The following is a 28,000-nucleotide window of genomic DNA, read 5'->3' on the forward strand; positions in this document are numbered from 1 at the left end:
CACAAAATTACACATTGAAAACTCACCAACTAAACCAGCTTGACACTTTTTTTCAATCTTTTAAAAATAATTTGTACCAAACAGCAAGAAATCTGGAAATATATAAAAATTCAAGGACCTGTAAAAAAAAAAAAAAGTGTTACCTTAAAAAGACAAAGATTCCTTGTGGGACACTTTAGGAAGTTGTAACAGAACAGCAGCAGAAGATCTGAGTCGTTGTTGTTGTTGTTGGGACATAAAATGAAAGTTAGTCTCTGATATATGAAGGTGCAGGTTATGTGTGTGCAGTTAGTGGAGCAGTAACTGATCATTGCTGTCTGATAAATGCAGTATATGAAATGATATCTGTACGTTCATCCAGCTGATCGTCGCAGCCTGAAAACTGTCTCATTGGTTTTGTTCTTGACAGTTTTTTTCTTTTTTTTTTCCAAAAAGAAAGAACAGGTAAAAATATGTAGTTAATGTATTATTATAAGTTTTTAAATTAAAATGTGACTTTTGGCATATGAAGTTTTTTTTAAAAATCACACTACAGTAATGACAAATGAAAACTGACGTCACTATCAAAATACATTTTCAATTTACTGTGTAGTACAACTACGAACGTTTCCAGACTTTGTCATTAAAACAGCGACCAGTGTTTTTATCCATTAATATATCATCACATTTAAATAAAAATATAGTAAACGTTTAACTAATGAACAAAGAAGTTTTAATGAGTTATTTAAATTGAAATACAGTAAACTCGTTTATTGCAGGACTTTATTTTAGCTGATAATTTTCAGGTTTTTAATTTTCACTTTACATTTTCAAATGGTCGTTTCACAATAACTATCATTTCAATATTCAATGTACTTCTTATGTTTTATCATGATTATATAGATAAATAAAATAATATTTTCCCTTTTAATTTGACTCTATATGTTTAGTTTCTATCTGCTCGCTCAGTAAACAAACAGCAGATTCATCAGGTCGTTTCTTTAACAAGCACCTGAATCATAAACCATCAGTTGGTGTCTGAAGTTTTCTTTTCACTCACATTTTTTAGTGATGTAACAAGTTTTGTTTCTCCTTTTAGTGTTTTGTTGCCGTCAGTCATTCAGTTCCGTGTTCAGGTTTTCCAAACAGCAGATTTTAAGATTTATCTCGACACGTTTGCTGAGTGGAACCTGAAAGATCAGCTGAGACATTATTTTTTAAATCTCTGTATTATGTGTGTGGAAGAAGCTTTTGTTGTGACGACCGCAGTCTGTGCTGCTGACTCACATCATTAACTCATTAACTTAACATCAGGGATGTCACTGATCAAATGCTCGTCTCTGAAGAAACTCTGCACGTTTTCTATCATCGCAGAAATTGTCTTGTTTGTAAGAAGCATCTGAAACGTGGATTTAACTTCCTGCTTGGTTTCATGTGAGGATTCAGACTGTGTGGAGTTTCCTTCATTTAAAGTTGTCCAGATTAACTCAACAAGTCCTCAAAGTTAAAGGACAAACTCTAAACTGGCTGGTTCATCAACTCCTCCGGTGACTCTGAAGACTTTTTTTTTAACAAGTTCTGTTTTCTGTGATGTAAAAATGGAGTCAGGACGCCAAACAGCTATAGATTTAGATATGAAAAATACTGAATTATGTTACTGCTCTGACTCACTTTACCCTGAAAAAAAAAGCCCCAAAGCACTTAAATAATATCCAACTGTAACCTTCTACTTCAGAGGAAAACACTGTGAACTACATTTACCTGACAGATAAATGTTACGTTTCAGATTTTACTCACAAAATATCACAATTAAAACATGATGCGTTATTATTCATTAAACTATCCAGCATTATATTAGAATTAAAAGCGTCACCTTGAAAAGACGTTAAGTAGTTTAACTACATTGTGCTGTCACTCTTCACTTTGAGTAAAAATATGAACGCAGGACTTTTACAGTATTTTTACTGTACAGTATTAATAGTTTTATTTAAGAAAACAGTTTTGTGTACTTTTTCTACCACTGCCAATACCAACATTCCCAGTAAGAGAAAGGCTGAAAGTAAAGCAAGACAGCATCTGTCTGAAGCCACCAAACCACTACGTCGGCTACTGGATGGGATCCCAAAACAAACAGGACAAAGACGTATTTTCAAACTTGTCCACATTTGTGTGGATGATGAGTCAGAGACGCTGCTGCGGCTGGTGAGCGGAGCTGTGTGATGATCCATCAACGTTCATTCAACTCAGGACCTGCCGAGTCCTCCGAGTCCTGCTGAACGCCATCTTGGCTGGAACCTGCGGAGAGAACACAGACTCACCTGGTCGGCTCCAACAGGTAAAAACACAGCTTGGAAACTTCAGCAGAGAATAAAGTGATCACATGTAGTGCTGAGCGATAAAACTTTAACAATTATTCTCTCAATGACTTGTTTCTCCATGATGAAGTAAAATCATCTCAATAATCTCAAGTCAAATGTTGATTTTTGTCTAAATACAAACAGACGTGCAACTTTCTTACATAAAATAAGTCTAAAACTGGAATAATGATTATTTAAATCAAGCTTATGAATCTGACCTGATGCTAACGTAAAGAGGTATGAAGGTTCAGTACTCGGCTCCATCAGTGGTTGTTTGGTTATTTACAGTCTGAAACAAAACTGATGAGCATATACGACTTTATTATAAAACATGTAGAAAACAAAGCACATGGAATAACTAATGTGTGTATATCATCCTTTTAACTTGTGTAAAGCATCTGAGTATCTTTACTCAGTGATCTATAAATAAAATATTACCATTAACATAATCTATTCAATAACAAGTATGTGTAACTGTAATAAAGTAGATAATTCTATTTTTGTTACTGATCTGAAAAGCTTCAAATTGCAATTACAACTTAGTTCTGACAATGTTTCATAACGTGACGTATTAATGAGCTCAACGTTTGAAATAAGGAATTAACAGAAAAGGCTTTCAGTGTTCTTCTGTTTATTGTAACAAATATCACGATGTGGAAATGTTTACTGCAACACTCTGAGTCTTATCGCCCAGCACTGAACACAAACATGACTGAATTATTTTTTTATTGTCTTCACCCAAAAAACAAACAAAGCAATAGCACAAATGATGAAATGTCGATGACCAAAGAGTCATTTTTATTTCAATCACATTCACCTGCAACAACATTTAGACAAATGTCTCCACAAATTAGTCGTATAACATTGATCAGTGTTACGAAAATAAACATGTAATTTACCAATACATGTATTCCTAATGTAATATACATTAATGCAGGTTCTGACATTCATTAAGAAGATCAAGAAAATGGATACAACAGCTGATCAGTTGATATCAAATTTATTGTTTCACGTCAGACAAATGTTTTCCATGTTTAACAGCTAAATCTGAAGTTTCTACACGTTCAGCTAAAACTACAAACACATAACTGGATACTTTACAGATGGAAATTCATGACTGTGAATACAAGTCTTGCAGTTACTCTAATCAATGCAACTGCCTAGCTATCACTGGAAATAAAAGAAACAATATAAAAACAACAAAAAATAAATGTACCACTTTTTAACTTATCTCAGAGGCCTTGTTGGCCTCCATCTCCCACTTCTCCAGAAAATCCTGCACGTTCAGATTGAAAACGTCGATGCCTTTAGGGGACAGATGGACGCCGTTGGGCCGGTACAGGCCCGTGTTTGCGCCACACCGGATGTTGTCGTGGGTCAGCGAGGTGCCGCCCAGCTCTGAGATGATGCTCTGGATTCTGCGATTGACCGTGGTTCGGACAAGATCCACTTCATGGCTGTCTGGCGAGTGGCGCCACACCCTCCGAGGGAGAATGTTAGACCAAACAAGGAGGCACTGTGGAAAGATGCTCCTCATGGAGGTCAGGTCCTTCTTGACGGAGGCCAGAAGGTCAGTTGGGCTGTCAGTGCTCAGGTCGTTGCCACCCAGGTGCATGATGAGGACGTCTGGGTTGGGCCAGGTGACCTTCAGCTGGTGGAGCTGGGGCAGCAGCTGGGGCCACGTCATGCCTTGGATGCCCTTCCACCAGATTGTCACCTTGCTGGGGTCCATGCCCAGCTGCATACCTACCTCTGGCGATTTGGCTCGTGACTCCGCCCAGTACACCAGTGAATGACCACAAATCCAAACGTTCTTCGGCTCACTGCTGATTGGTTTGCCTAGAAAATTTAACAGAATGCATTCGTAAGCAACAAAGCCTTGAGAGTCTTTTGCACCAGCTGATCCCAAACTATCTCGTGCATCAGAACTCTAAAGCTAGGACCGTACATTAGTCCTCTGGCTGGTTTCACAAAGATCTGTCTACAGAACTGGTGTGTAGACTTGGACCAGTCATTTTGCTCTCAGACTGATCTAATGCCATTATCAATACGAGCTAGACAGCTACACAGTGTTTTTTAGTACATCTGCTGTGAGTAAAACCTGGATATTTGGAAGATGATGGACGGATGTCAGCTTAACTCTGAGATCTATGTAAGATCTGACTGTTTATTTGAATGAAGCCAGTTGATCTTTGTTAAACCAGCCACAGAACTTGACAGGTTACGAGTACAAATCTACAAACCCCTCTCAACCTGTTTGTAGCCCCCTTGTCTGTCAAAGCCCCACCCCCCCCACTGACTTTGTGGTATATTAATGGTTGTCACAAACTCCTTAAACTCAGGAGCACTTTTATATTAGTCCAGTTATCTACTCACTGCAAATCATCTGAAATTACTTAAGTAATAATTACTGCATCAGTAAAGTTAGTCATCAAGCTTTACTGTTTCAATATTTCACGTGTTGATAACGCTAAATTGTACTCCATAATATTAAACCAAGAGTCAACCTGTTAGACATTTACAGAAAACTGGTTGTGGTAAATGCATCTTTGTGAATATTTACTTGCATGGTGTTGTTTAATTTTATGATTTCAGTGATGATGATTTTAAGACATTACATGATGGTTTAAAAGACCATCAGAAAACTGTTTGATGAAATAATGCAATTAAGAGATCAAAATGATCACCTACCTTTACTGTCTGCAATGTACAACATTTGTCATTTCAAACCCTTCTGAGTCACTTAAACATCGAAATTATTTGATAAAAATATTTAAATATTGTGGCAAAAGGTTTTAATAATGTATAATGACTTTTAACCGAATGTGTATTGTCTCCCTAGCTAACTGCAGTTACTTGTATGCTGGCTGTATATCGAAACAGAACATGCAACACAAGAGCCAACAGCAATTAAAATTACTTGGATTCTCATATTAAAATCTCAATAATTTAATTATATCTATTTAAATAACTGACTTATTTTGAAACCACATTAATGTTAATTTTATTATTGCCAAAACTTTTCTTCAACCCCGTTTCACTTTATCTAATTTCTTATGATCTGAGGTTCATTCAGAGTCCAGTATGTTGTCTAAAGAACAGAAATGGAACTGAATTTCAAATAATAAAAAAACTGTATGTGTGCTATGACACTTTCTTCTGTAAAAATGAAATTCTGTTATGTATTTCAAATATATCTAAAGCAAGGAATCTCTGTGTGTATGTATGTATGTATGTCCTTCACGTATCTCAAGAACTGTTCATCTGATCTACTTCATACCTGGCAGGTGGATTGCTGGGAAAACAAGGAAGTGCAATATTGATGTGTGAAGTTGTTGGATGAGCGGTTCTCGAGGAATATATAAAAAATACCTCATAAATAAGGTTGATTTGCTTCTTCTTCTGCCCGTGGAGTCAACGAACAGAAATACTGATAGCTCCACTCTGCCACTGCAACCCACATTGTGGTCAGAAGTAGAATTACATCTATAGTGATAATGACCTGAAAACGTTTAAGAGACTTAACTCTACTATTGAAACGTGTGCTGTGAACGAAACTTGGCATCTATATTCAAGACATAATGCAGGATGTCTCAGGCACGTTTTGAACGGGAACTACAGTTCATCTGATCAACTTCAGCTCAACTCAAAATAGTAGTCTCCAGATATTCTGAGTGAGGCGGTCAGGAAGCATTGGTAAATTGTAGCGACTAACGATATTCTGCGTGAGAGGCGTTTAGTGGACGGTCGCTGTTCTCTCTAGGTATTGAGAAACTGGCCCGTTCCGAACAGGAACTGCACTAGTACAACTACATAAAACCACATATCATCTTTGTCAATCCATTTAGCAGTTAGACAAATATCATTAGGAAGGTTATATAGGTTTAAAATCAGCCACTAAAATTTAAGTACAGTATATCATTGCTAGTCGACTGAGAGGGACCTACAGTTTACCCGGAGAGTCAGATAAAAACTTAATTATTTATTATTTCATTGATTATTAGATCAGACTGGGTAAAAACATCAATGCATAGCTTTATTATTGTCTTTATTATTGTCTGGCATGATTTGAAAAAGGAAAACTGTGAATGAAAGCAGCCATTGAGGCTGCTGCTGGCTATTGAGTCGCAAAATGAATATGTTATAGATCACCGATTATAAATCATAATGCAGGTATGAATGATCAAACTGTAAAAAAAAACAACACTGGGTCAGGCATGTTGGTAGATGGATTGATGGGTGACGCTGATTTAATGACCTGTTCATCTGTAAAATTTTAAAAATCAAATTATATCATTTTGTTAGTCCATTTGGGACATTTTTTAATTTTTCCATTTCTGTTCTCTGACTCCGTACTGGACCTCATCATCTCCACTTTAGGCTACGCAAAGTGATCTTAACTGATTGTCTGGTTGTCCATAAGGTGTACAGTCACAGGACTGAGGCATGTGAACAGTAGTTACCTGAGCAGCATATTAAAAGGCAAAGATGAGACTCGCTGTGTGACAGACATCATAGTGGATTTAAATGCGCAAAAGTGAGAAGACTGACAGATGGCCTACTGTCATTTGGGTGATGGAACTGCAACAGTTTAATGTTCAAACACCGACTTGACATGGAAGTCAGGGTTTGTGCTGATTCAAAGACAAAACAAAAGCAAAAATAGAAATCTATCTAGAAAACTAGCATTATATACATGTTACAATCATGGTTATGAAAGGAAACAACCACCTTGCTAAGAACCTTTGATATCTATCAGCAGTGTTGTAGTATTCCAATTTCTTGACTCGCATTCAAGTCCAATTTCAGTTGCTCGACATAAAACTTCAACATTGATAACGACGACTCCAGCGAAGATTAGCACACTGACGATTTGAACTTCTGAGTACTGTCGCGTCCGCGGTTCGTAAACTTAGACTTGGATGAGTGTCTACTAAAGTGATACTTACCCATCACTACAACAAAATGAGCACTCACAAACTTTGTCTTATGTAAATCCTAACTACTTCTAGATATTTACACATACGCAATACTAGGCAGAACTGTTGCGTTAATAAATGGCAAGTAAGAGAACCTTGGTAACAAGCTAAAACCATGGCAGCAATGGACTAACTGACTTACTAATGTCCATGAAGTGAAGTGAAAGTATTAACTGTCAATATCTAGGTATCTTAGGCTCTCACTAAAGAGCCAAGTCCTTGACACTAAGCTAGGGCATGGTCTTTAAATAAAGTTCTCATTTTCAAACCAGTCAGCTTATGTAACCAAAGACTTGGCTGGAGATATACCTAAACTTAAAATATGGATAAACTTGGGAAAAGGGGTTGGTTTAGCTCCTACAATCTGTGCATTATTGATGGCAGAGTTGAAATGGTATTAGTCACAATAAGTAAGTCACTTTAACATCTCACTGGCTACCCCTAAATAATGCTGAAAGCTCTCCACGTTAGCTTCCTGAGCTAACGTTTCAGACTATCAAACAGCCCAGAATTGGGTTGGTCTCACTTAACAGCTGTTAAGGTTGATTAGCCTAAAATACTAATGCGAAAACATTTCTTTAGTAGACTGACATAAATAAAAAGTGAACAAATATAGCCCACACAAGCTGCTATGTAACATTACTCACCATAACATTCATCAGTAACATATTTATTGATGGCAGATACAGAGTTGACCACTTGCTGACTGTAAGTTGTGTAAGACACTGTTAAAGCTAATGTGCTCCAAGCTCTCTACATTAGCTTCCTAAGCTAACATTAGTTTCACAGACTGAAAGGACAAGCTACTTAACAGTTCATTATTCAAAGGGTTGATGCAATACATTTTCATGGTAATCTTACCTTCTTTTAATTAAAACGTGGACAAACCAGGCTTGGACAACATACTTCATAACATTATTACAAGAATGAATGAATGTCCATTATCTTCAAGCCCTTGCAAAACGAGTTGACAAACGTTAATTAAGCCTATCATCGCCTGATAAATCTCTCTGTATTTCACAGTATACCAGAGTTTTAAATCTGGTGTTGGGTGTGACTTTCCTACGCTGGCCGGATGGCAGTATGTGCGCATGCTCTATAGGCAGAGCATGCACACTAGAGACTTCCGCTGGCTGAGCTGGCTAACTTCCAGATAGCTTTCTGCTAACTTGAGGGATAAAATAATTTAATCATGTGGTACTTCTACAATTTACAAATGTTACTGAACCGAATGGATCAAATTCTGATTGTAAAACGAGTCATTTCGCAGGGGTTGTGACGCTCACAACAGTTTATCAACCGTTTTACAGCCACAACAGTAGCAAAGGAGTAGGCTACGGCAGAGCCTATGACGTAAGCACATGTCGACAGTGTCACTCCAGCTTTAAAAATAACAACCATTCAAGAGTTGACCACTTACGGCATTAATGGCAGCCTACTGGTAGGTCACGTCTGATACCATTAAAGCTTATAATTTCTGACTAACAGTCCCTACATGACGATAAAAGTTCTCTCTGTTAGCTTCCTGAGCTAACGTTTCACAGTTTGCCGGATTAAAATATATCTGCGGGATAAAAACTCTGATTTGGAAATGAACTTAATGATGTGGGAATGTCTTCAGACACGCCATCCTTACCTCTGTGACTCTGCCAAGACTTCAGTCACTCAACATGAATTAAATGACTAACCTGGCCTTTAGTAAATCAACTTGGTGATGTAAACTCAGATTCAAACACTGAAGAACCAGAACTCAATTTGAACTCCAGGTTTGGTGACTGGACTACTTACTAACTTAGTTATCAGAAAATGAATTTCTGATCAGTAGCATCACAACTTAGAGGCAGACACAACATGAAACAACCTGCCATAGCATGAATTCTGTTTTAGCAGGGCTAGCTCTTCCTGTACATAGTTAAAACTGTATTACCTCGCTGCCAAATGGAATGACTCATCAAAATAAATTATTTTAAAAAGCAAAATACTAACTTTTCTCACTGTGAATGAAATAAGAAGGCTTTACTTTGCATGGTCAGAATTAGTCTTCTGGATCCTTTGTTAAAAAGTTGTTGGAGAACACTGCTACACTCTCCTGTACTGGATGACACAAACAGAACTGAGCCAACTTGACTTACCCTGAACAGCTTTACAAGGACTTGGCTCAAAGATTTACCACAATCTCTCTAAAATGCAATATCCTTTAGACTGGATGTGTAATACAAAATTCTGTAGACAACAAAAAAACGTCTGGAGAATTTGACTTACTATCAATAAACAACATAAATGAACTAATATAAGAAAAGGCCAGCTGTTCCAACAGCATCACATATGCCTGGACAGGTAAGGCCTTATTGTAGAGGGGCTTGGTAAAACACTCATAAGGCTTTCATGAGCATGGCTTACTTTAAAGTTCAGTAGATGGACCAGAGTTCATGAAAAACATGTTAAAAGATTGTTAAAGGTAAGCTGCTTTTTGGCATTTTACTATTATTAAAGTTGAATGTCATAGCTGTATGAAGTATTCTTGCGAAAATGAAATGTGACATCTATAAAAACAAACATGGTATTTACATAAAGTCCTGAGGCAAGACTGTTTCAACAATTCAGATGAAACCCTTTTTCTGGACCCTCACCCTTTACCCTCTGAATTTTCTTAATGGTTGCGTTAGCTTTGGAGTGACCTTTACATTCAGTCTTAACAAGACAGTCCCTACATGTTTACATCTAAACAATTCTTACTAGACTGTGTCCTAGACTATTAAAGCCATGTCTATGAAAGCCACGTTGACCTAAAGGGCCTACTGAGCACTAAAACATGATCTATATGAAGTCTAAATAATTGTTTGTGGGCATTTCATGTCTTTTTTGTAGCAAACAATTACTGCTACCTAATTAGCGTCATGCGGAAGCAACAAGCTAACTTTGAATAGGAACAAGTACTTCTAAAGTACAACACACTTAATGCTACCTGTTAGTACTACAAACAGTAGTACAGACTGAGTTGTTAGAGGGGTTTGTCCTTGGTCTTGGTCTTCATCCTACGGTGTCCTTCCTGGGCTCGAAGCTCTAGGTTTGTTTAAAAAGCAGTATGTAGCAGGTTTGATATCTTTGTTTATACTCTTCACTGTCAATGAACACCAAATCAAATCCAAACTTAGCAAAGGCATTGTCAGCTAGCTGTAAAATGTATACACTCAGTGGTCACCATTTCAGTATATAGTGCTGAGAATTTTTCTTGGTTTTGATGGAAGGTAATGCTTGAAAACGTCCTTTATAGTTGGGATGAAAGTATTCACTGGACCATAGCTGTAGATTTGTGGACACATTGTTCAAATGAATGGCTTCTTCAGTTCTAATGGCAAGCCAAAATTCCCATGTGGATGCCATGCCTCATAGTGAATGAGGATGTAATCATAATGTAGTGAAAAGGTCCCATAATAGTTTAGGATGGCCCAACCAATCCGGCTTCTCCTTCTTGTTCTTCACTGACACAAGTCGAGGCAGCTGTCCTCAGCTGATGAACATCGTCCTCTTTAATGTACAATGAGTTGTGACTCTGAGATTGTCTCTTATACTGGTTCTAACATCCATCCCAGAAAAATCTATAGTTTGGGAAATCTCAATTTGGTTCCAATAATTCTACCTCCATTTCACTCACCTTTAATGGCAAGTCCATTAAAGGCCTGATCAGACATTCATGTGGATTTGAAAGAGGACCCTGTGGTGAATAAAGAGTAAGAGATGTGTAGAAATGGTAAGGTGTACCTGCTAGAGTGACCACTGAGTGTAACTGTTTAAGCTGGAAATGGCATACCCAAACCTTCAACCACTACCTTGGCATGAAAAGTATCAGTTTAACAGCTTGTCTAGCTAACTGTCAGGGCTGGGTATCGAAATTTTATACTTTTTTGGTACTGGTAATATAGCAAATTTAGACTTTATATTATTTAGACAAAGTCCTTATATGGCTGCTTGTGTTAGACACTATTTCACATTGGACAACTTGGCTGCTTTTATTAAACGTAGTAGGTTTTTGCTTAAAAACAAGTTTATATTTACCAGAGTAAGGCATCAAAAGTCCGGTATCGTATCACCACTAGGACTGAAACATTTTAAACAATACCCAGCCCAACTAACTACATGTCTATCTTAACCTCTCATAATCTCACCTGACTACATAGTTTTCTGGACTAGAATGGGTTTCTTTTAAGCTAGATACCAAAAAGTCATAATATGAAGAGGAAAAAGATGTTACTCTGTGGAGTGGGGGTTGCAGCTGGCTTCTTTTCTTGATTGCTGAGATGAACCACTAGGCTTGGATAACAGGTGGCAGAAGAGACGACTGACTCTGTAGCACTGCAATGCACTGAAGACGTCTGCGTACCCCTAAAGGCAGGTTTATTGCGTCGTCAAGATGTAGCGGTGTCTATATGTGGAAGCTGTTGCTTCATCAGAAGAGCCGCGTAGCTGACTGCATCTCCTTAATAATGCAACCACATTTAGGTGGTGCTATTGGGAGAGCACAAGCACTGCTAGACCAAAATTTACATTATGTGATCTAGCAAAGCCATTCCAGGACAAACCTTCTTGCTTTTGTCGACGATTTTTATCACAAAGTGAAAAAAAAAAAAAAAAAAATTGCGATAATGCGAAAGGCATCCGTGTAGCATTGTTCCGGAGCTACAACAACTGAGTGAAATCCTATTAATATCCTGTGCTGTTCCACGTTGTGCAAATCTACAATGAGACCGCAAAACCATCTTGATGGAAAGGCATGAACCTAGCTTAGCGATAGCCTTGTCTCTTGTCCCACAGGGCCTGAGTGTGGTAATTAATTATTAATAATTAATAATCATAAAAACGATTCAGTTAGATCCAGAGCAAATTTTGTGATACTTTCATCATCTTATCTTTTTCTATTTCTACCACATCTACAGAGGTTCTGCCACAGATATACGGCTAATCAAATATCTCTGGGCTTCGCGCCAAAGCCGGGGTAACTGGGAGAAATAAATCTACATTAGCCTTCTCAAAGTACCTGTCTAGTCAAAGAAAAAAAGAAAACAGGGTGCTCAAGGTAATATAAATGACATGCAGGTGTAAAATGTAATTACCTTAAAAAATGTATTTATGGCTTCAAGGAACTAGCCCACCAAGAATGTAACCTTACTCAAAACTAAACTCAAAAATACCTGTAATTTAAAGGCTGCTAGTTAAGTTTATTGACTACATAAATCAATGGGTGGTCTGATACCTGGGGAGATCCATGTGCCATCCTTGTTCTTCTCTCCTTGTTTCTTGCGGGCTAGCATCTCCTGAAACTGCTGCTCTCTCTTCTCCATAATCCTCTGGTTATACAAATCCAGCTACAAGACAGACACAAATGCATGTTCAAGGCTTCGTCCTGTGCAGCTGAAAGATGGTGATCTTCCATCTTTTTAAGTTTTCCACTTGATTATATGACACTGATTTTGTGTCTGTGATACTGAACTTTACATCAGTAGCCGACTAGAACTCCTTGCAATCTGCATAAAAACAAAACCTCTGAATCTGTGTAATAAACCAGTCTTAAGTATTCCCAATACCCAGTTTTTACTTTTCATTCTTGAGTGCATCAGTACTTGGTTACTTATACTTTACATAAATAAAATATCTAAGTACAATAGTACCACTGCTGATCCCACCTTCTCCTTCTGCTTGTTTTTGATGTCATCATCTGTCTCTACTGAGGTCTGAGGACTGGAGGCTGATGGAGACTCTGTGGGTAAACTGAACTGGACTGATTTGACCGGTTTGGCTGGTGGCTGCACAGCCAGAGATTTCACTGTCTCTATGACCTTCAGGCATCTGGCCACTGTTGTCGAGATGGCTGACTGGTCATCGCTTGGGGGACTTGATGTTGCTGGTGTTGATGGTGGTGGTGTTACCGAGGCAGTGGTTAAAGGCTGCAATGGACTGGAGGCACTAGGGGGTGGGGCTACAGGAGGCTGACCAATAAAAGGAAAGCCTGCATGACTGGAGGGTGGAATGAAAGGAGGTTGTCCAGGAGATCGCCGGGGTGGTGGTCCAGGGGGTGGTCCTGGAGGAGACTGACCAGGACGCCGTGGAGGAGGTCCAGGAGGAGGTCCAGGGGGAGGTCCCGGGGGAGGTCTAAATCTCTGGGGTGGCTGACCAGCTGCAGGAGGACCTGGAGTGCCCACATTGGGGGTTGTGGAGCTCTGTAATGGGGGAATCTGGGTAGTGACTCCAAGGGGCCAGTTGATTGGTGGGGATGGATGTTGATAGTGAGCAGGCGGAGGCCCAGGAGGAGGTTTGGGAGGAGTGGTGGAGGGTGTGCTCTCCATCGTCTTGGTAAGACTCTGCAGCTGTTGTGCTTTTTTTAGTGCCTCTAGCTCCTGCTGGTCAAGGAATCCCTCATACTCAGAGACAGCTTTATGTCTGCTGAGAGGCTCCAAACTTGAGGACCTGGCAGGGGAGGGGGAATGGATGTGATCCGATTTAATGGAACCGGTTCTACTTGTTCGCTGTTCATCCCTTGGGGACGACAAAGTCTCTCTTTCTGTGGAGGAGGACTTCGGACTATAGATTTTCTCATGGGCACGGCTTGCCAGTTTGGACACATCTCCTGTACTCAGCTTCAGGCCAATCGTACGGAGCAGACTCTGGATCTTGTCGTATGGTTCTGTGCTGCTCTTCAGTTCCTCACTTGTTCTCTCTACTGAGGACCGCTTGGGGCTCGGTTGTTTCTTTTCCCCTTCAAAGGCTACACTGCTGCTGGGTTGCTCTTGAGCCAATCCCACAATTCGAGAGAAGCCCCTGCCATCTTGAAGTGCCCGTTCATGAGGCAGAAGGTCATCATTAACATAAACTGATTCTGATTTCTTTTCAGCATCCACCTTTTTATTAAGCATGTCAAGAAAGCGATCAAGGGGTGGTTTCTCAGCTGGAGGTGACTGACGTGGTGTTATATTCTTCAGTTTGGGAGAGGGGCTTCTAGGAGGCGGTTCTGTGGGGGAAGGAGGTCTGAAAGGGGGTTGGGAAGATGAGGCAACAGCAGAATGAGTCATGGGAGGTTGGGTGGAGGTGCCAGCAACTTTGCTGGACTGACAGGAAGATGAGGGATCATGGGGTTCTGGAGACTGGCTCCGTTTGACAGGACGGTATGGATCATCGTATGGTCGGTCTGCATATGCTGGGTCATAGTATCGATCGTCATAGGGTTCATCATAAACATCATAGCGATCAGTGTAACGGCGGCTGGCAGACGGAGGGCCATCATAGGGAGGTTCACCGTAGAGACGGTTTTCGTAAGAGCGGTCACTGTAGGGCCGTTCACTGTAAGGACGTTCAGCATAGGGACGGCTGGTGTAGGGATCACCGTATCGCTCACCATATCGGTCACCATAACGCCGATCATCATAAGGACCGTATGGATTGTCATAATAAGGGTCATCATACGGTTGAGGAGGACGATGGTGGTACTCGGGTCCCTCCGGTCGTTTCTTGAGAATGGACCGAACTGGTTTGTACTCTGTGAGTGGGACGGCAATCCTGCCATGGTCATAGTCTATGCATGTCCTCTGTCCGGGGTCCACCAGCGCCTTCTTGTAGGCTATCATCTCGTTCAGCTCCTCCAGCTCCCGCTTCTTCCTTGCCAGCTCGTCATCCATAACTCCTCCAACACGCCTGGGAGGAGGACTCAACTCCCTCCTCCTCTTGTGACTTTCTTCAAGATCCCTGCTGATTTTGCTCCTCTTCTTGCCGACCCTGTCCTTGCTCCTGCTGCGACTCCTGCTGGAGCTCTTGCTGCGGCTTCTGCTGCGACTTCTACTGCGACTCCTGCTGCGGCTTCTCGTATGCCTGTGTGATCTTTCACGGCTTCGGCTTCGCCTGTACCTGCTGGTTTTACGGTCGCGGTCAACACTGGTGCTGCGTCTCCTTTTGATGATACGTCCAAATTTGTCTCTGGGCGGACTCCTGCTCCTACTTTTACTCCTGCTCCTACTTTTACTCCTGCCCTTACTCCTACTCCTGCTTCTGCTGCGACCGTATCTACGCCGAGTGGCACTGTAATCCCTTCTGCCCATTATGGTCTTGCTGTCTTGCGCTCTGAGATTTTTCACCACAGCCTTCAGCTTGTCCGTCTCTGGTTTTTCCTTCCTGAAAAGTTAAAAGTAAGAGATGTTACAGGTTTTGCCTTTTTTGCCTTTACATCCTGTTCTGTGCACCTGATTTTGGTCCAGTATAACATGAATAAATCAATGAATTACTTACTCAGAATCTTCTGGAGCTTTTGTCAGCTTGATGGTCATCTAATCAATAAGACAAACACATATTAGGCAAGAAAAAAAATGAGAGAAAAAATTACATCTGCAAAACACAAAACGCTTTATACGATACAACTTTCATTTGCATCCTTAGGCTGTAAGGTTAAGAGGTTGACACAGATTTAACATGCCATACATATCACATCATATCCTCTGGATTCAGATCTCAGTTAGCAGCACACTGATCTTGGTTCAGCAAAAGGATAGACTGATGTATAAAAGAGTTCTTTAGCCTCTGTTTAAATTGAGGAACTCTAAATCACCCGTTAGTGGGGGTGTAATGTATTTGTCCCGGACCATCACGGTACGGATTTTACGGTTCAGCGCATGCAGTCTTATGAAGAATATGGTTTGTGACCCAAACAATTAATGTCAAAATAGTTCAATAAGCCCCTTTCTCCAACGTCTGGAACAATAATTCTAGAGCGTGAGGTCCACCTGGAACGTTTTGGCAGTGCACAAGTTAGTTGTAGCATGCTCTTATGCTAACCGGTTTAGCCCAGGAAGCCTGGTTACCCTGTAGTCTCTCCGCCGTCAGAATGACAAACAAGAGACCCATGACACTGACCGAGTGCAACACTATTATTAAATTATGCTCCGTTATCCCCGTAATGAAACGACACCCTGTACCCTCCCCTCTCTGTGACGGAAGCTGTTCAGAATGACTATAAGCACATCTGATTTCTGATGTGGTCAAACAGCACGTTGTAAGAACCAGTTCTGAGAGAGAAAAATGTAGTTAAAGTATTGCAGTAAAAGTACATAAGTATTATGAGCTTGATGTAGTTAAAGTATTGCAGTAAAAGTACATAAGTATTATGAGCTTGATGTAGTTAAAGTATTGCAGTAAAAGTAGTGGTTTGGTCCCTCTGACTGATATATTATTATATATGACATCATTAGATTATTAATAGTGAAGCATCAGTGTTAGAGCAGCATGTTACTGTTGTAGCTGCTGGAGGTGGAGCTAGTTTACACTACTTTATATACAGTTAGACCATAAATCAGCATAAAACTGTCAGCAGGTGTCCTGACTCCTTGCAAGAAACAGAAATAGGTATAATTCTTTTTAGTATTGATAATAAGAGCATTTTTCTCACACCATTAATTATCATTTGTTAAACGCACAAAGAACTGGTACAAGAAACTAGAGCTTGTATATTCTTGAAAGCAAAACAGTGGAGTCCACTAAAATAACTTTGAAGTATAGTGTGTGACTTTTGGTCCAGAGAGAGCTGAAGTAACTCTTCATTTCTTCCTACATCCTAACTGTATCACTATAAATCCAGTCGTGCTCACCTTCCCTTTGTTTGCGCCGACACCACCCAGTTTTCGGACAGGGAGGAAAACACTCTCAGTGTAACGTTTGATCCTGATGGCCTGGTTCCCCCCCTCTGCTGTTTCATGCTTGGAGAAACAATAGTAAACATGTTTTTATTCAGAAATGTTAAAGATAAAATATATGGACATTTCAGCTCTTTCATGACATGTGCCACAAGTTCCAAAACCATTATTCTCTACCGTTAAAGGGTTTAAATGTTTGCCACTGAATAACTGACAATAATGTTCTGCTCAGTTAATCTAACGCTTGAGTGTATCACAACTTCTTCACTTTGTACTGAAGTCCAGAGGTTTTGATCTGCAGCACAGCAGGCTAGTGAAACAGAACCGCGTTCCTGCACATGCTCAGTAGCGACTGCCTTACACAGAACTACTCTCCAGAGACTGAAAACATGATGCTGTTATTAGTCTTTGGAGCCGTTTCTCAACAAACTAATGTGACCAAACTTTTCATGATGAAGGAACATGTGACCCAGTGCAGCGGTGTGACTCACTGACATGTTTTTAAATCAGATATATCAGCTTTGATACACACACAATACTTGTTAGTAGATCAGTTCATTGTTGGTTTGGATCCAAACATGAAGTCTTTTGCCTTATTTTTAACGTTACACATCCATGTGGAAATGCTTCAGGTGTCAGAGTTCTGTCCCACTGAAAAGGAGAAAGATAAAAATGATGACGAGGATGAGGAAGACTCACCGGGACGACACTGAACTCGACCTTCTCGTTCAGTTCCAGTTTCTTCTTCTCTATCACCTCTGACATGCTGAAGTAGAGCTGAGGGTTCTGAGTACACTTGATGAGCCCCGAGTCCTCCGAGAACTCGATCACGATGCCCTGAAAGGAAAAACGCAACATCAGAAACACAAACATCAACAATGACGGAACATCACAGTGTTTCCTCTGGATTCACTGCTCCAAGTTACTCTGTCTCAACTATCAACTGTCCAGTAAAAGCAGAATGTCTAAAAAGAATCTTTAAGGTCTTACATGTCTGCGTTGTTCTGTAGACTCTTCGAAGGAGTCGGGGAGAATCTCCACGTAAGCTGCTCGTTCCTGTTTGGTCTCCCGATGGGTGGCGATGTTGAACCGAACCTTCACAAACATCAAACACAGTTAACATCAAGCTCAACCAAAAACCAGAAACACACACAAGAAACTACCATAATCAATGTGAATGGATTCATAAATGCCAAAAATATTTTCTATAAACAAATAACAGTATATATGAGGATTTACATTTTTTTTAAGGGTTTTTGAGGTGAGAGCTTTTCCTCATCCGTATGAAGGATGGAAGATGCTGTACAGACTGTGAAGCCCTCTGAGGCAAATATATGATTGTAATATTAGGCTACATAAATAAAAGTTGGCTTTAAATTAAAGGAGATGAATTAAAGTGAAGAGGACTGTGGATTTGTTGAGATTTGAGTTATCTGGTGAAACTGGACTAAACTTTGTCAAACAGTTGGTTTTTTTTTTAGATTAGAACCTGTATTTTAATGCCTGTATGGTATTTTCTCTAATAGTGGCCTGGGCCTTTATTTACCTCAACTGCAGAGGGTACCAGGCAGGCTTATATTAGTGAGAGGCCTTTATTCCTAATTCCCTTGTTTGTATATGTTTTCTGATCTGCTTCCGTTTGCTCTGTTAAATTTTTGTTACTGTATTATGCTATTAATAATATTAAAAGCCTTCATTTCCCGACTTTTATTGTGAAACATTACACAAACATTTCAATATAACTTGTGTGAAGTATGACCGGTCAAGTACTGGGGGGGAAATATGGCCAGTGTCACATAAAAACTAAACAAATCTGAGGTAACGTTACGCTAGATATAAACATTAATAGCCTGTTAACAACACAGTCAAATATCAAATATCAATCAGCTGTCTCTCTAACTCCAAGCTAACTTTCTTCCTCCCACCTCCAGCTAGCTGTGATCTCCTGTTGTCAGCTAACAGCAGCTCATGTTTCTGTTTTTTTCCAGTATCTGATTCTTTTCGGCTCAGTGTCAAAATGTCTCACAGCTTTCGCTCCTTCATTTTCCTCCGCATATTGTAAAACTCTCTCTTTGAATTTGATGTCAAATTTCCGTCTGGTGGGCGCCATGTTCGCTCTCTACAGTGTTGTGGCATCAGTGGTGTTATGGAAAATCTAGTCAGTGATACCTGCACAGGTCCTATATGGTATTTCAATTATAGCTACCGCCATCTTGTGGCACTCGTACATTACTACAAACCACAGTCATTTGATAACGTTACAAGTAAAGTTAAGCTTTGCTGTCGGTTTCCCAACTCGTTTTAAAAAAAGATGAGAGAAAAAGAGGGAGAGGGGGCTAGAGAGTGAATGAAGAGATGGAGCTGGTAAGAAAGCAGTGAATCAGATCAATAAAAAAAAATATCTAATTGTTTCACAGCGGTTACTTTCTAGAGCACAAAAATACACCCACACCCCCTCCGCACACCTCCGTACAACCCTGCAGCAGTGCGCAGCAAATGGTTGGGCTTGACAGAAGTGGTTATAATTAAAGTCTGGGCTGCGGTTGCAATAACGGCACTTTTATTTGAGTGTTTATTCACCTTGTCTCCATCCAGCATGGTGGCGGTGGTCAGCAGGTCGTTGGGACTGAACTGAAGTTGTTTCTGCTGACCGTCGATGGTCATCACCAGTCGACCCATCTCTGCATCGGGCTTGGCTTTGCTCCTGGCTTCACCTCCGGCTTTAGCTGGCCGATCCTCCTCCTCCTCCTTCACCTCCTTCATCTCGGTCTTTGGCTCCTCTCCTCCATCGCCTTCAGTCTTTCCTTCTGCCTCTTCATCCATTTTCTCCACTTTAATTTTGATCTACAAGTGAAAAAAAATACATTTAATAACAGCAATATTATTTTAATTCCTTCAGGCCTGGAAAAGATAATGTCTCTGACTCTTCTGTAGAGTTAAACTGTCTTAACTTGGATTAGTCCAAGGCTGCAACTAACCATTGTTTTCATTATCCATTAATCTGTCAATTGGTTTCTTGATTAGTTGTTTATTAGTTACATACTGGACAATGATTGGCTCCAAGCTAGTTGTGCTGTCACAAATCATGCTCATAGGCCCCGCCCCTTCAAAATCTGATTTTCAATGAGCTCAAACTTTCCTCCTTCAGTAGATAAAAGAAAACAAACATCCAGGAGGAACTTTAATGTGTCTGCAGTCTGACTCTCAGTGAGATTTAAACCACAGTCAGTGTGAAACCGTCCCACATCTCCTCCAGGATCTTCAGGACTGCAGCAGAATGTTCCTACCTGTCCATCCTCAGCTCCTCCTCCTCCCTCATTGTTCTCCTCCTGCTCCTTCTTGATCTCCTTACGAGGATTTTTGGAGATGGCTTTGAGGACGGTGCCTTCGAATCGCTCCTTGCTGATGTCGTCCAGCGTGTCCGGGTCTCTCATTTTGAAGCCGAGCGGCGTCCACTGCAGCGGGACAGGAAGTGGTCAGAAACACTCAGGTCTGATCATTTAACGATGATATTTCTGTGACGGATATCATCAACACATTGAATTTGGAGAAGAAACTGGAGAAATGATCATTTATGATAAATGAACTGAATATTTCTTACTTTTTTAACTTACATTTTGGGAGATTGTGATGCGTTTTTTTGATATTTTACAGATTAAACGATTAATGAAGAAAATAATCAGCAGATGAATCGTTAAGGTTTGAAGGTTTTACTGAAAGATTTAAAACGATGTATAATCTGCTCATAAGAAGAGGAATCAGTCCTTCATGTCTCTGTATCGTCTGTTTCTCACCTTGTGTTTGGCTGCTGCCAGCGCCGCCGCCACCTCCTCCTTCTTCTTCCTCTCCACCTCTTTCTGTTGCTCCTCCTCTCTCCTCCTCCTCTCTTCCTCCTCTTGTTTCTTCCTCTCCTCCTCCTCCCGTTTCTTCTTCTTCTCCTCCTCCTCTCGTCTTTTCTGCTCGTTCAGGATTTTGTCCTCGATCATCTTTGTCCTCCTCAGCCTGATCGCTCTCTTGTTCGATTTCACCTGCACAGAAACAAAATGATGCCGTCAGACTCTTTAGTTTCGCCTCCTTTTGCTTCGGTCTGTCGGACTCACCAGGGTCACCGTGAACTCCACCTCCTTGTGGATGTCATTGGTGTTGAACTCTGAGTCGCTGAAGTTCTCGCAGAGGTCGAAGGGAAGTTCTCCGTGCTCCTCGGAGTTGACGATGCCTTCTTCTGCTCCCAGACTGGTGATGATGCCCTGAAACACCAAGTAAACCAGTAAGAGGAAACAATTTAAAACAAAAACGAAGACAGAGATAAACACGTTTTTGTGAGCGAGCGTGTTACCAGCTCTCTCTTCTCTTTGGTGTAGCTGAAGGTGAAGGGGATTTTGGGCTTGATGTTGGCCGCTCTCCTCTTCCTCGTCACCGTGTCGATCAGCAGGTTGATCAGCACGTGGTCGTTCTTCAGCAGCGTGACGCCGCAGTCTCTGTGGTCGAAGGTCACGTTGGTCCTGATGGGGCCGATGTTGGCGTGGATCTGACCCGGGTAACCCTGCATGTTGGGCTGTAGAGGAGGCGGGAGACAGAGGTCAGGACTGGATCTCACATTTCTCTCACTAGCATGTGGATCAGTTTTTCATATTTTATAGACAAACGTGTTTATATTCAGTTAAAGTATCATTCTGGACTCATCGGCCTCCGTCAGTAACCTGAAAACATGTAAAATAAAGTAAAACCTGCGTCCACTTCCGCTCAGCATGTGACCTCTGAGCGTACGCAGCGAGATGCTCACCGTGGGCTCAATGATTGGCTGGCTGACGACGCCCTCGTACAGCTCCGGGTCCAGAACCATTTTGGATCCCAGATCCAGCTTGGCGTTGGCCCTTCCTTTGACCTGCCTGTCGTCGTTGCTATTGCTGTTAGAGGTCGTGCTCTCCAGCTCCTCGCCGGCAGCGGTGGTGGCGGTGCAGAGCGTGAGGAGGAGGGGCTCCTTCACCCGGCGGATCCGGATCGCCCTCTTCCCCGCTCTCAGCTGACCCACATTTAAAAACAATTATGTTTTAGAATAAATATTGCAGTCAAACACATGACGGAGTTCTCAGGAAGGAGATGACAGTAGATAAATCCTCACCGTGATGACGGTGAACTCTACTTCCTCGTTGACGTCCTCGGTGGTGAACTCCACATCGCTGAAGTTCTCCTTGGTGTCAAAGGGAAGCTCGCCGTGTTCGTCCGACTTGATGACGCCTTCGTTGTCCTTCAGGCTGATGATGACGCCCTGCAGAGCGGCGGTGAGGAAGGACACAAACACAAAGTCTACATCCACATGTAGTTTTTCTTGTCTTTTGTTTTACTTTATATCTTCATTGTTCATCTTATTCTTACTGTGTATAATTATATTGTCGTGAGCTTCATCTTAAGCATTTCATACGACAGATGACACAAACGACAAAGTCGAACTTGAACTTGAAATATTTGAACATTATCATGAAGATAAACTCAGATTCATGCGTCAGTATCTGGTTCTGACCGTCTCTCTGGTCTCCTTGGTGTGGCTGAAGGTTGCAGGGATTTTGGGTTTGATGTTCGTTGCTCTTCTCTTCTCGGTGACGATGTCGGTCAGCAGGTTGATGAGCACCTGGTCGTTCTTCAGCAGCGTCACCATGCTGTCCTTCCTGTCGAACGTCAGGTTGGTCCTCAGCGGCCCGATGTCCACGTGAACCTGACCGGGGTACTGACGCTCGCCGGGCTGCAGACAAACACAAACACAGGGTCAACGACAGGAAACAGGAAACAAGAAGAGCGACAGGCTGAAGTCTGAACTGACCTGAGGCTCCACGATCGGCTGACTGACCACAGCTTCATAGATCTCTGTGTCCACGTTCTCGGTTCCACCTGGAGCCACTTTCACATCTGTCGCTATCAGACTGTTCTGCTTTAATAACATGAAAACAGAAAACTAATTATAGACCAAAGATGTGAACTGATCCAAGCAGTGTGGAACAGATTAAGTTCAATGAAGACAAAAACAACAACATCATCAGCGGCTGTGTCTCACCTTCTCCTTGCAGGCGGTGAAGTGAACTCTGACCCCGGGCGTCATGGCTTTGGGGTTTCCAAAGAAGGCTTGAAAGCTGAAGGTGAACTTCTCGAGGTCTTCTCTCTCGATGTAGCCGAAGGTCGGCTGAAGATCAGAAACAGGAAATCACTGATTAACTGACTGAAGCCCCTTTAACCCCAACATTACCCCGAAGTTACCCTGGCGTTACCCTGAAGTTACCCTGACGTTACCCTAAAGTTATCTTGAAGTTACCCTGCCATTACCCTGAAGTTACCCTGGCATTACGCTGAAGTTATCTTGGCGTTACCCTGAAGTTACACGGAAGTTACCCTGGCGTTACCCTGAAGTTATCCTGGCGTTACCCTGAAGTTATCCTGGCATTACCCTGAAGTTACCCTGGCGTTACCCTGAAGTTATCCTGGCGTTACCCTAAAGTTATCCTGAAGTTACCCTGACGTTACCCTAAAGTTATCTTGAAGTTACCCTGGCATTACCCTGAAGTTATCTTGGCGTTACCCTGAAGTTATCCTTGCATTACCCTGAAGTTACCCTGGCATTACTCTGGCGTTACCCTGGCGTTACCCTGAAGTTACCCTGGCGTTACCCTGAAGTTACCCTGGCGTTACCCTGAAGTCACCCTGGCGTTACCCTGAAGTCACCCTGGCGTTACCCTGGCATTACCTTGAAGTTATCCTGGCAATACCCTGAAGTTACCCTGGCATTAGCCTGGCATTACCCTGAAGTCACCCTGGCGTTACCCTGGCATTACCCTGAAGTTACCCTGGCGTTACCCTGAAGTCACCCTGGCGTTACCCTGAAGTTATCCTGAAGTTACCCTGGCATTACCTTGAAGTTACCCTGGCGTTACCCTGAAATTACCCTGGCGTTACCCTGAAGTTACCCTGGCGTTACCCTGAAGTTACTCTGACGTTACCCTGAAGTTATCCTGGCGTTACCCTGAAGTTACCCTGGCATTAGCCTGGCATTAGCCTGGCATTACCCTGAAGTTACCCTGGCGTTACCCTGAAATTACCCTGGCGTTACCCTGAAGTTATCCTGGCGTTACCCTGACGTTACCCTGACGTTACCCTGAAGTTATCCTGGCGTTACCCTGAAGTTATCCTGGCGTTACCCTGAAGTTACCCTGGCGTTACCCTGAAGTTATCCTGGCGTTACCCTGAAGTTATCCTGGCGTTACCCTGAAGTTATCCTGGCGTTACCCTGAAGTTACCCTGGCATTAGCCTGGCATTACCCTGAAGTTATCCTGGCGTTACCCTGAAGTTATCCTGGCGTTACCCTGAAGTTATCCTGGCGTTACCCTGAAATTACCCTGGCGTTACCCTGAAGTTATCCTGGCGTTACCCTGAAGTTATCCTGGCGTTACCCTGAAGTTACCCTGGCGTTACCCTGAAGTTACCCTGGCGTTACCCTGAAGTTATCCTGGCGTTACCCTGAAGTTATCCTGGCGTTACCCTGAAGTTATCCTGGCGTTACCCTGAAGTTACCCTGGCATTAGCCTGGCATTAGCCTGGCATTACCCTGAAGTTACCCTGGCGTTACCCTGAAATTACCCTGGCGTTACCCTGAAGTTATCCTGGCGTTACCCTGAAGTTATCCTGGCGTTACCCTGAGGAGCTGGATGAGCTTCTCCATCTGCCACGACACCTTAAAAACAGCTGCAGACTGTTTACGTCTGATCCGCTTTAATAGTTCAGACGTCACTGAACTAAATAATAATGAAATAATGAAAGTTTTTATTTATCCGCAATGTTTCTGCTTTTCAGACTTAAATATGTGCATGTTCCAGTCACATGGTGGCGCCTTACCCCGACGAAGGAGATGATGCCGGTGGACCTTCCAGGAGGAGGCCTGAGGACACAAACAGAGAGCAGCATGATTTAATAACTAATCAATAGGTTTGATATCAATACTGAATCATCTCATCACCTGCAGCTCAAACTTTTAAAACTAAAACTAAACGTTTCTTCCTGTACAGACATACTTATCAAACGTGCGTTTTCCCAGCAGGCCAAACGGTTTGGCGGTCTTGGAGGGTTCAGGTTTGGGTTTGGAGGTAGGCGGGGCGATGGCGGGGGCAGGGGTGGGGTCAGCAGCAGGTGTTTGAGTGACAGCGGGTTCCTCGGTCGTCTTATTAGTCGTCTTTGTTTCAGTCGGAGCGGAGTCTGTGGCCGGAGCTGAAATCAAAGCTTTGATCTGAAAAATAACAGATTGTGTGTTTTTTCAGATAAAAAAAACATGAGACGCATCGTCACGCTGACCAGACCTGCGTCTGACATCATTTTATCTGATTCTTCTCTAGTTTTGAAGTCAGTTCGACTGTCTGCTCGTGAGATCAAACAGCAGGTTGGAAGGAAGGAAGAAGGTCATCCAGGCAGAGCTGCATTTAATAGTTGATTAATCGATCAACAGAAAATTAATTTATTAATTAATTATTAATTTATTTATTTTGATAATTTAACAATCCATCCAATCATTAAAAATGCCGTTAAACCGGTTTGTCTTCTCTAACGTGAAGATTTAATGCTTTTCTCTGTCACACATCAAAGTAGAGCTGCAACAGTCAGTCGATAAATTAATCTCCAACTATTCTGATAATCAATTAATCTACGTCTATGTGAAACAGGCTGAGACACATCCAGTGATTCAGGTTGTGAACTGAACTCTCTGCTCACACAGTTCAGATTGAACTTTGACTCACTTTGATGTTTTTATGCTCCAAATATCTGAAACCAGCAGATCTGCTCAAACTCACAGTTCTTGAAATCCAGACTGACAACTGTTACATCTGTTTTATTTTAAGTGACTCTTTTAAACAGCAAGTCATCTCTTTAGAGAAACTACATCAAGAGAACTGTGACTTGAAAAATTACATGATATAAAACCAGAGCCTGAACCCTGGACCTGGTCCGTACTCACCCACTCCGGCTGGTCTGGAGGCGGGTTGGGCATCACTTCCTCCACAACAGGCTGAACACACACAGTCACAATGTTGGTTAAATATACACAAACTTAAACAATCCTGAATAGAAAGAAAGAAAACTCACAATATAAAATTATGTGAAATATTTTCTATTAGCAAACATCTGATTCAGCCTGATGGAGCCGATCAGTAATCAATCACAGTGATCAGATGCGCTCACGAGCGGCTCACCTCTTCTGTCCAGGCGGGAGGAGGGAACGTCGGGAAGCCGAACGGAGGGACGCAGGCCGGCGGGGGGCCCGCAGCTCCCGGCGCGGGGCCGTAGGCTGCGGGGTCCGGAGGAGGGATCCCGACAGGAGGAGGAGGGGGCAGGGCCGGGGGAGGTACTGGGCCGGGTGGACCAGGCTCGGGTCCCCACGGCTCAGGGGGGCCCTCCGGACCCCAGCCGGGAGGCCCCCAGCCCGGAGGAGGAAGCGGCCTGTCGGGGCCCCAGTCCTCGGGGGGCCTCCAGTCTTCACGATGCCGCCTCCAGGCATCCGGGTGAAGCCTCCAGTCGTCGGGGTGAGGGGGCCTCCAGTCCTCTGGTAGGGGGCCCCAGTCCTCGGGAGGAGGCATCCAGTCGTCTGGATGGGGCCCCCAGCCTGGAGGCGGCGGACCTCTTGGTCCCCAGCCAGGGGACGGAGGCCTTCTCGGGCCCCACTCTCCCGGCGGATGAGGACCCCATCCACCGGGCGGCGGAGGTCCCCATCCTCCTGGCGGCGGGGGGCCCCATCCTCCGGGCGGCGGAGGTCCCCAGCCTCCGGGCGGTGGAGGGCCCCATTCATCAGGAGACAGAGGCCAGCCACCGGGAGGCGGAGGCCCCCAGCCTCCCGGCGGCGGAGGGCCCCATCCCGGTGGAGGTCCCATGTCGAACGGAGGTCCGTCTTCGCCCGGCGGGCCCGGCGGGTGGCGGCCGCGGGTCGGTGCTTCTCCTCGGCCCATCCTCCCCGGAACACCGGGCAGGCTAACGGCGCTAACGAGCTAGCAGTAACAGCAGAGAAACAACCAGCGTTTAGGCGGGAAACTCATCGGTTAACTCGACAATTAACGTTTCCGTTTATATTATAACTTTACAAGTACTCGACAAACTAGTTTTAATATATATTGTCTGTCAGCGGAGCGTAAACATCTGGAAGCTAAACTGGTCTCTGCTGCATGTTGCTCTTGCTGCTGCTTCTTCTTCTGCAGGTTTATTGGCGGTTTGCAAACAGCGAGTTGGTTCATCAGCGCCGCCAGCTGGTGATGATCAGACTGTTACAGCTGCAGCAAAATGCTTTCAGTCTCCTATCAGGGCTGATTTACAGTGAAAAGGCTTGTTGTATTCTAATTATCGTATTAATAATAAGTATCCTTCAAGATTTAACATTGAATTTACCCTGTCAAAGAAGCTAAATGTAGAATATATACATGTGTTTTGCCATTCAGATAAAGAAATTACATTTCATTTGTTTTTTTCAATCTGATCATTTGAATTTATTTTAGACATGTGCAAAACTTTATAAATAGAAAAATAGATACTAATGTGCAGATGGATGTATTTGATGTGATGTTACATTTGGTGTTTATGGGATGGATATTAACTATATAATTCTCAGTAAAGCTCACAGCCACACATCAAAATGTTCCTGCTTTCATCAGTCTGTTGTTGAACTGCAGCTGTACGACATCTTCATCGAAAATGTGAAAAACAAAAAACCTACAAAGACTTTCAGTATTTTAAAGTATTTTGTTTGAACTCTGAAGGATTTAATGTGAAAGGATTTGTATAAAGATGCTTTTATTGTTTTTGTATGACAGTTGTTGTCAGACCTCTCTGTTGTAACTCTTTATCTCATCTTGCTGAAGCTGAAACTGAAACTGTCATCAATGTGGTTATTTTTTTATCTGCAACTTCATCTTCATTTCCTTTCAACATGTGCAGCTACCAATAAAATATTACTGTAAGACCTTCATGTGAGTTCTGTATGTTTGTTGTATTTCTATC

At 42.4% G+C, this 28,000-nt stretch overlaps 1 protein-coding gene across 5 annotated transcripts; it reads right to left on the reverse strand.

Moving 5' to 3' along the window:
- Positions 1-522: 522 nt before the first annotated feature.
- Positions 523-27,405, reverse strand: si:dkeyp-121d4.3 (serine/arginine repetitive matrix protein 2). Of its 5 annotated transcripts, XR_006407035.1 has the most exons (23): positions 26,209-27,405; positions 25,974-26,024; positions 25,039-25,250; positions 24,863-24,905; positions 23,033-23,158; positions 22,802-22,909; positions 22,505-22,723; positions 22,106-22,252; positions 21,767-22,006; positions 21,320-21,538; positions 21,084-21,230; positions 20,778-21,011; positions 20,271-20,438; positions 19,564-19,827; positions 17,974-18,078; positions 17,683-17,820; positions 16,939-17,046; positions 15,587-15,624; positions 12,997-15,472; positions 12,567-12,678; positions 1,950-2,274; positions 689-694; positions 523-597 (listed from the first exon to the last, which is right to left on the reverse strand). XR_006407035.1 is itself a non-coding variant. In XM_044372114.1 (21 exons), the coding sequence occupies exons 1-21, from the start codon at positions 26,956-26,958 to the stop codon at positions 2,207-2,209; spliced, it is 5,973 nt and encodes a 1,990-aa protein (XP_044228049.1). In that variant the 5' UTR covers positions 26,959-27,405; the 3' UTR covers positions 737-2,206. The 5 variants fall into 5 exon arrangements, 4 of the variants coding, with proteins under 4 accessions (XP_044228049.1, XP_044228047.1, XP_044228046.1 ...); XM_044372114.1 differs by lacking the exons at positions 523-597; positions 689-694 and having other exon boundaries at positions 737-2,274; XM_044372112.1 differs by lacking the exons at positions 523-597; positions 689-694; positions 1,950-2,274 and adding an exon at positions 3,109-4,175 and having other exon boundaries at positions 22,802-22,906; positions 26,209-27,399.
- Between the last annotated feature and the right edge of the window lie 595 nt (positions 27,406-28,000).

The sequence above is a fragment of the Thunnus albacares genome, chromosome 14 (genome assembly GCF_914725855.1).
Source record: "Thunnus albacares chromosome 14, fThuAlb1.1, whole genome shotgun sequence".
NCBI classification, from domain to species: Eukaryota; Metazoa; Chordata; class Actinopteri; order Scombriformes; family Scombridae; genus Thunnus; species Thunnus albacares.

Bases quoted from the DNA above. Each gene is read 5' to 3' on its own strand.
- si:dkeyp-121d4.3 (XM_044372111.1), bottom strand. From the start codon at position 26,958: ATGGGCCGAGGAGAAGCACCGACCCGCGGCCGCCACCCGCCGGGCCCG. The intron at 21,539-21,766 runs GTGAGCATCTCG...CCTCCTCTACAG, and splicing joins AGCCAATCATTGAGCCCACG to CCCAACATGCAGGGTTACCC. The intron at 21,012-21,083 runs GTGAGTCCGACA...GTTTCTGTGCAG, and splicing joins TGGAGTTCACGGTGACCCTG to GTGAAATCGAACAAGAGAGC.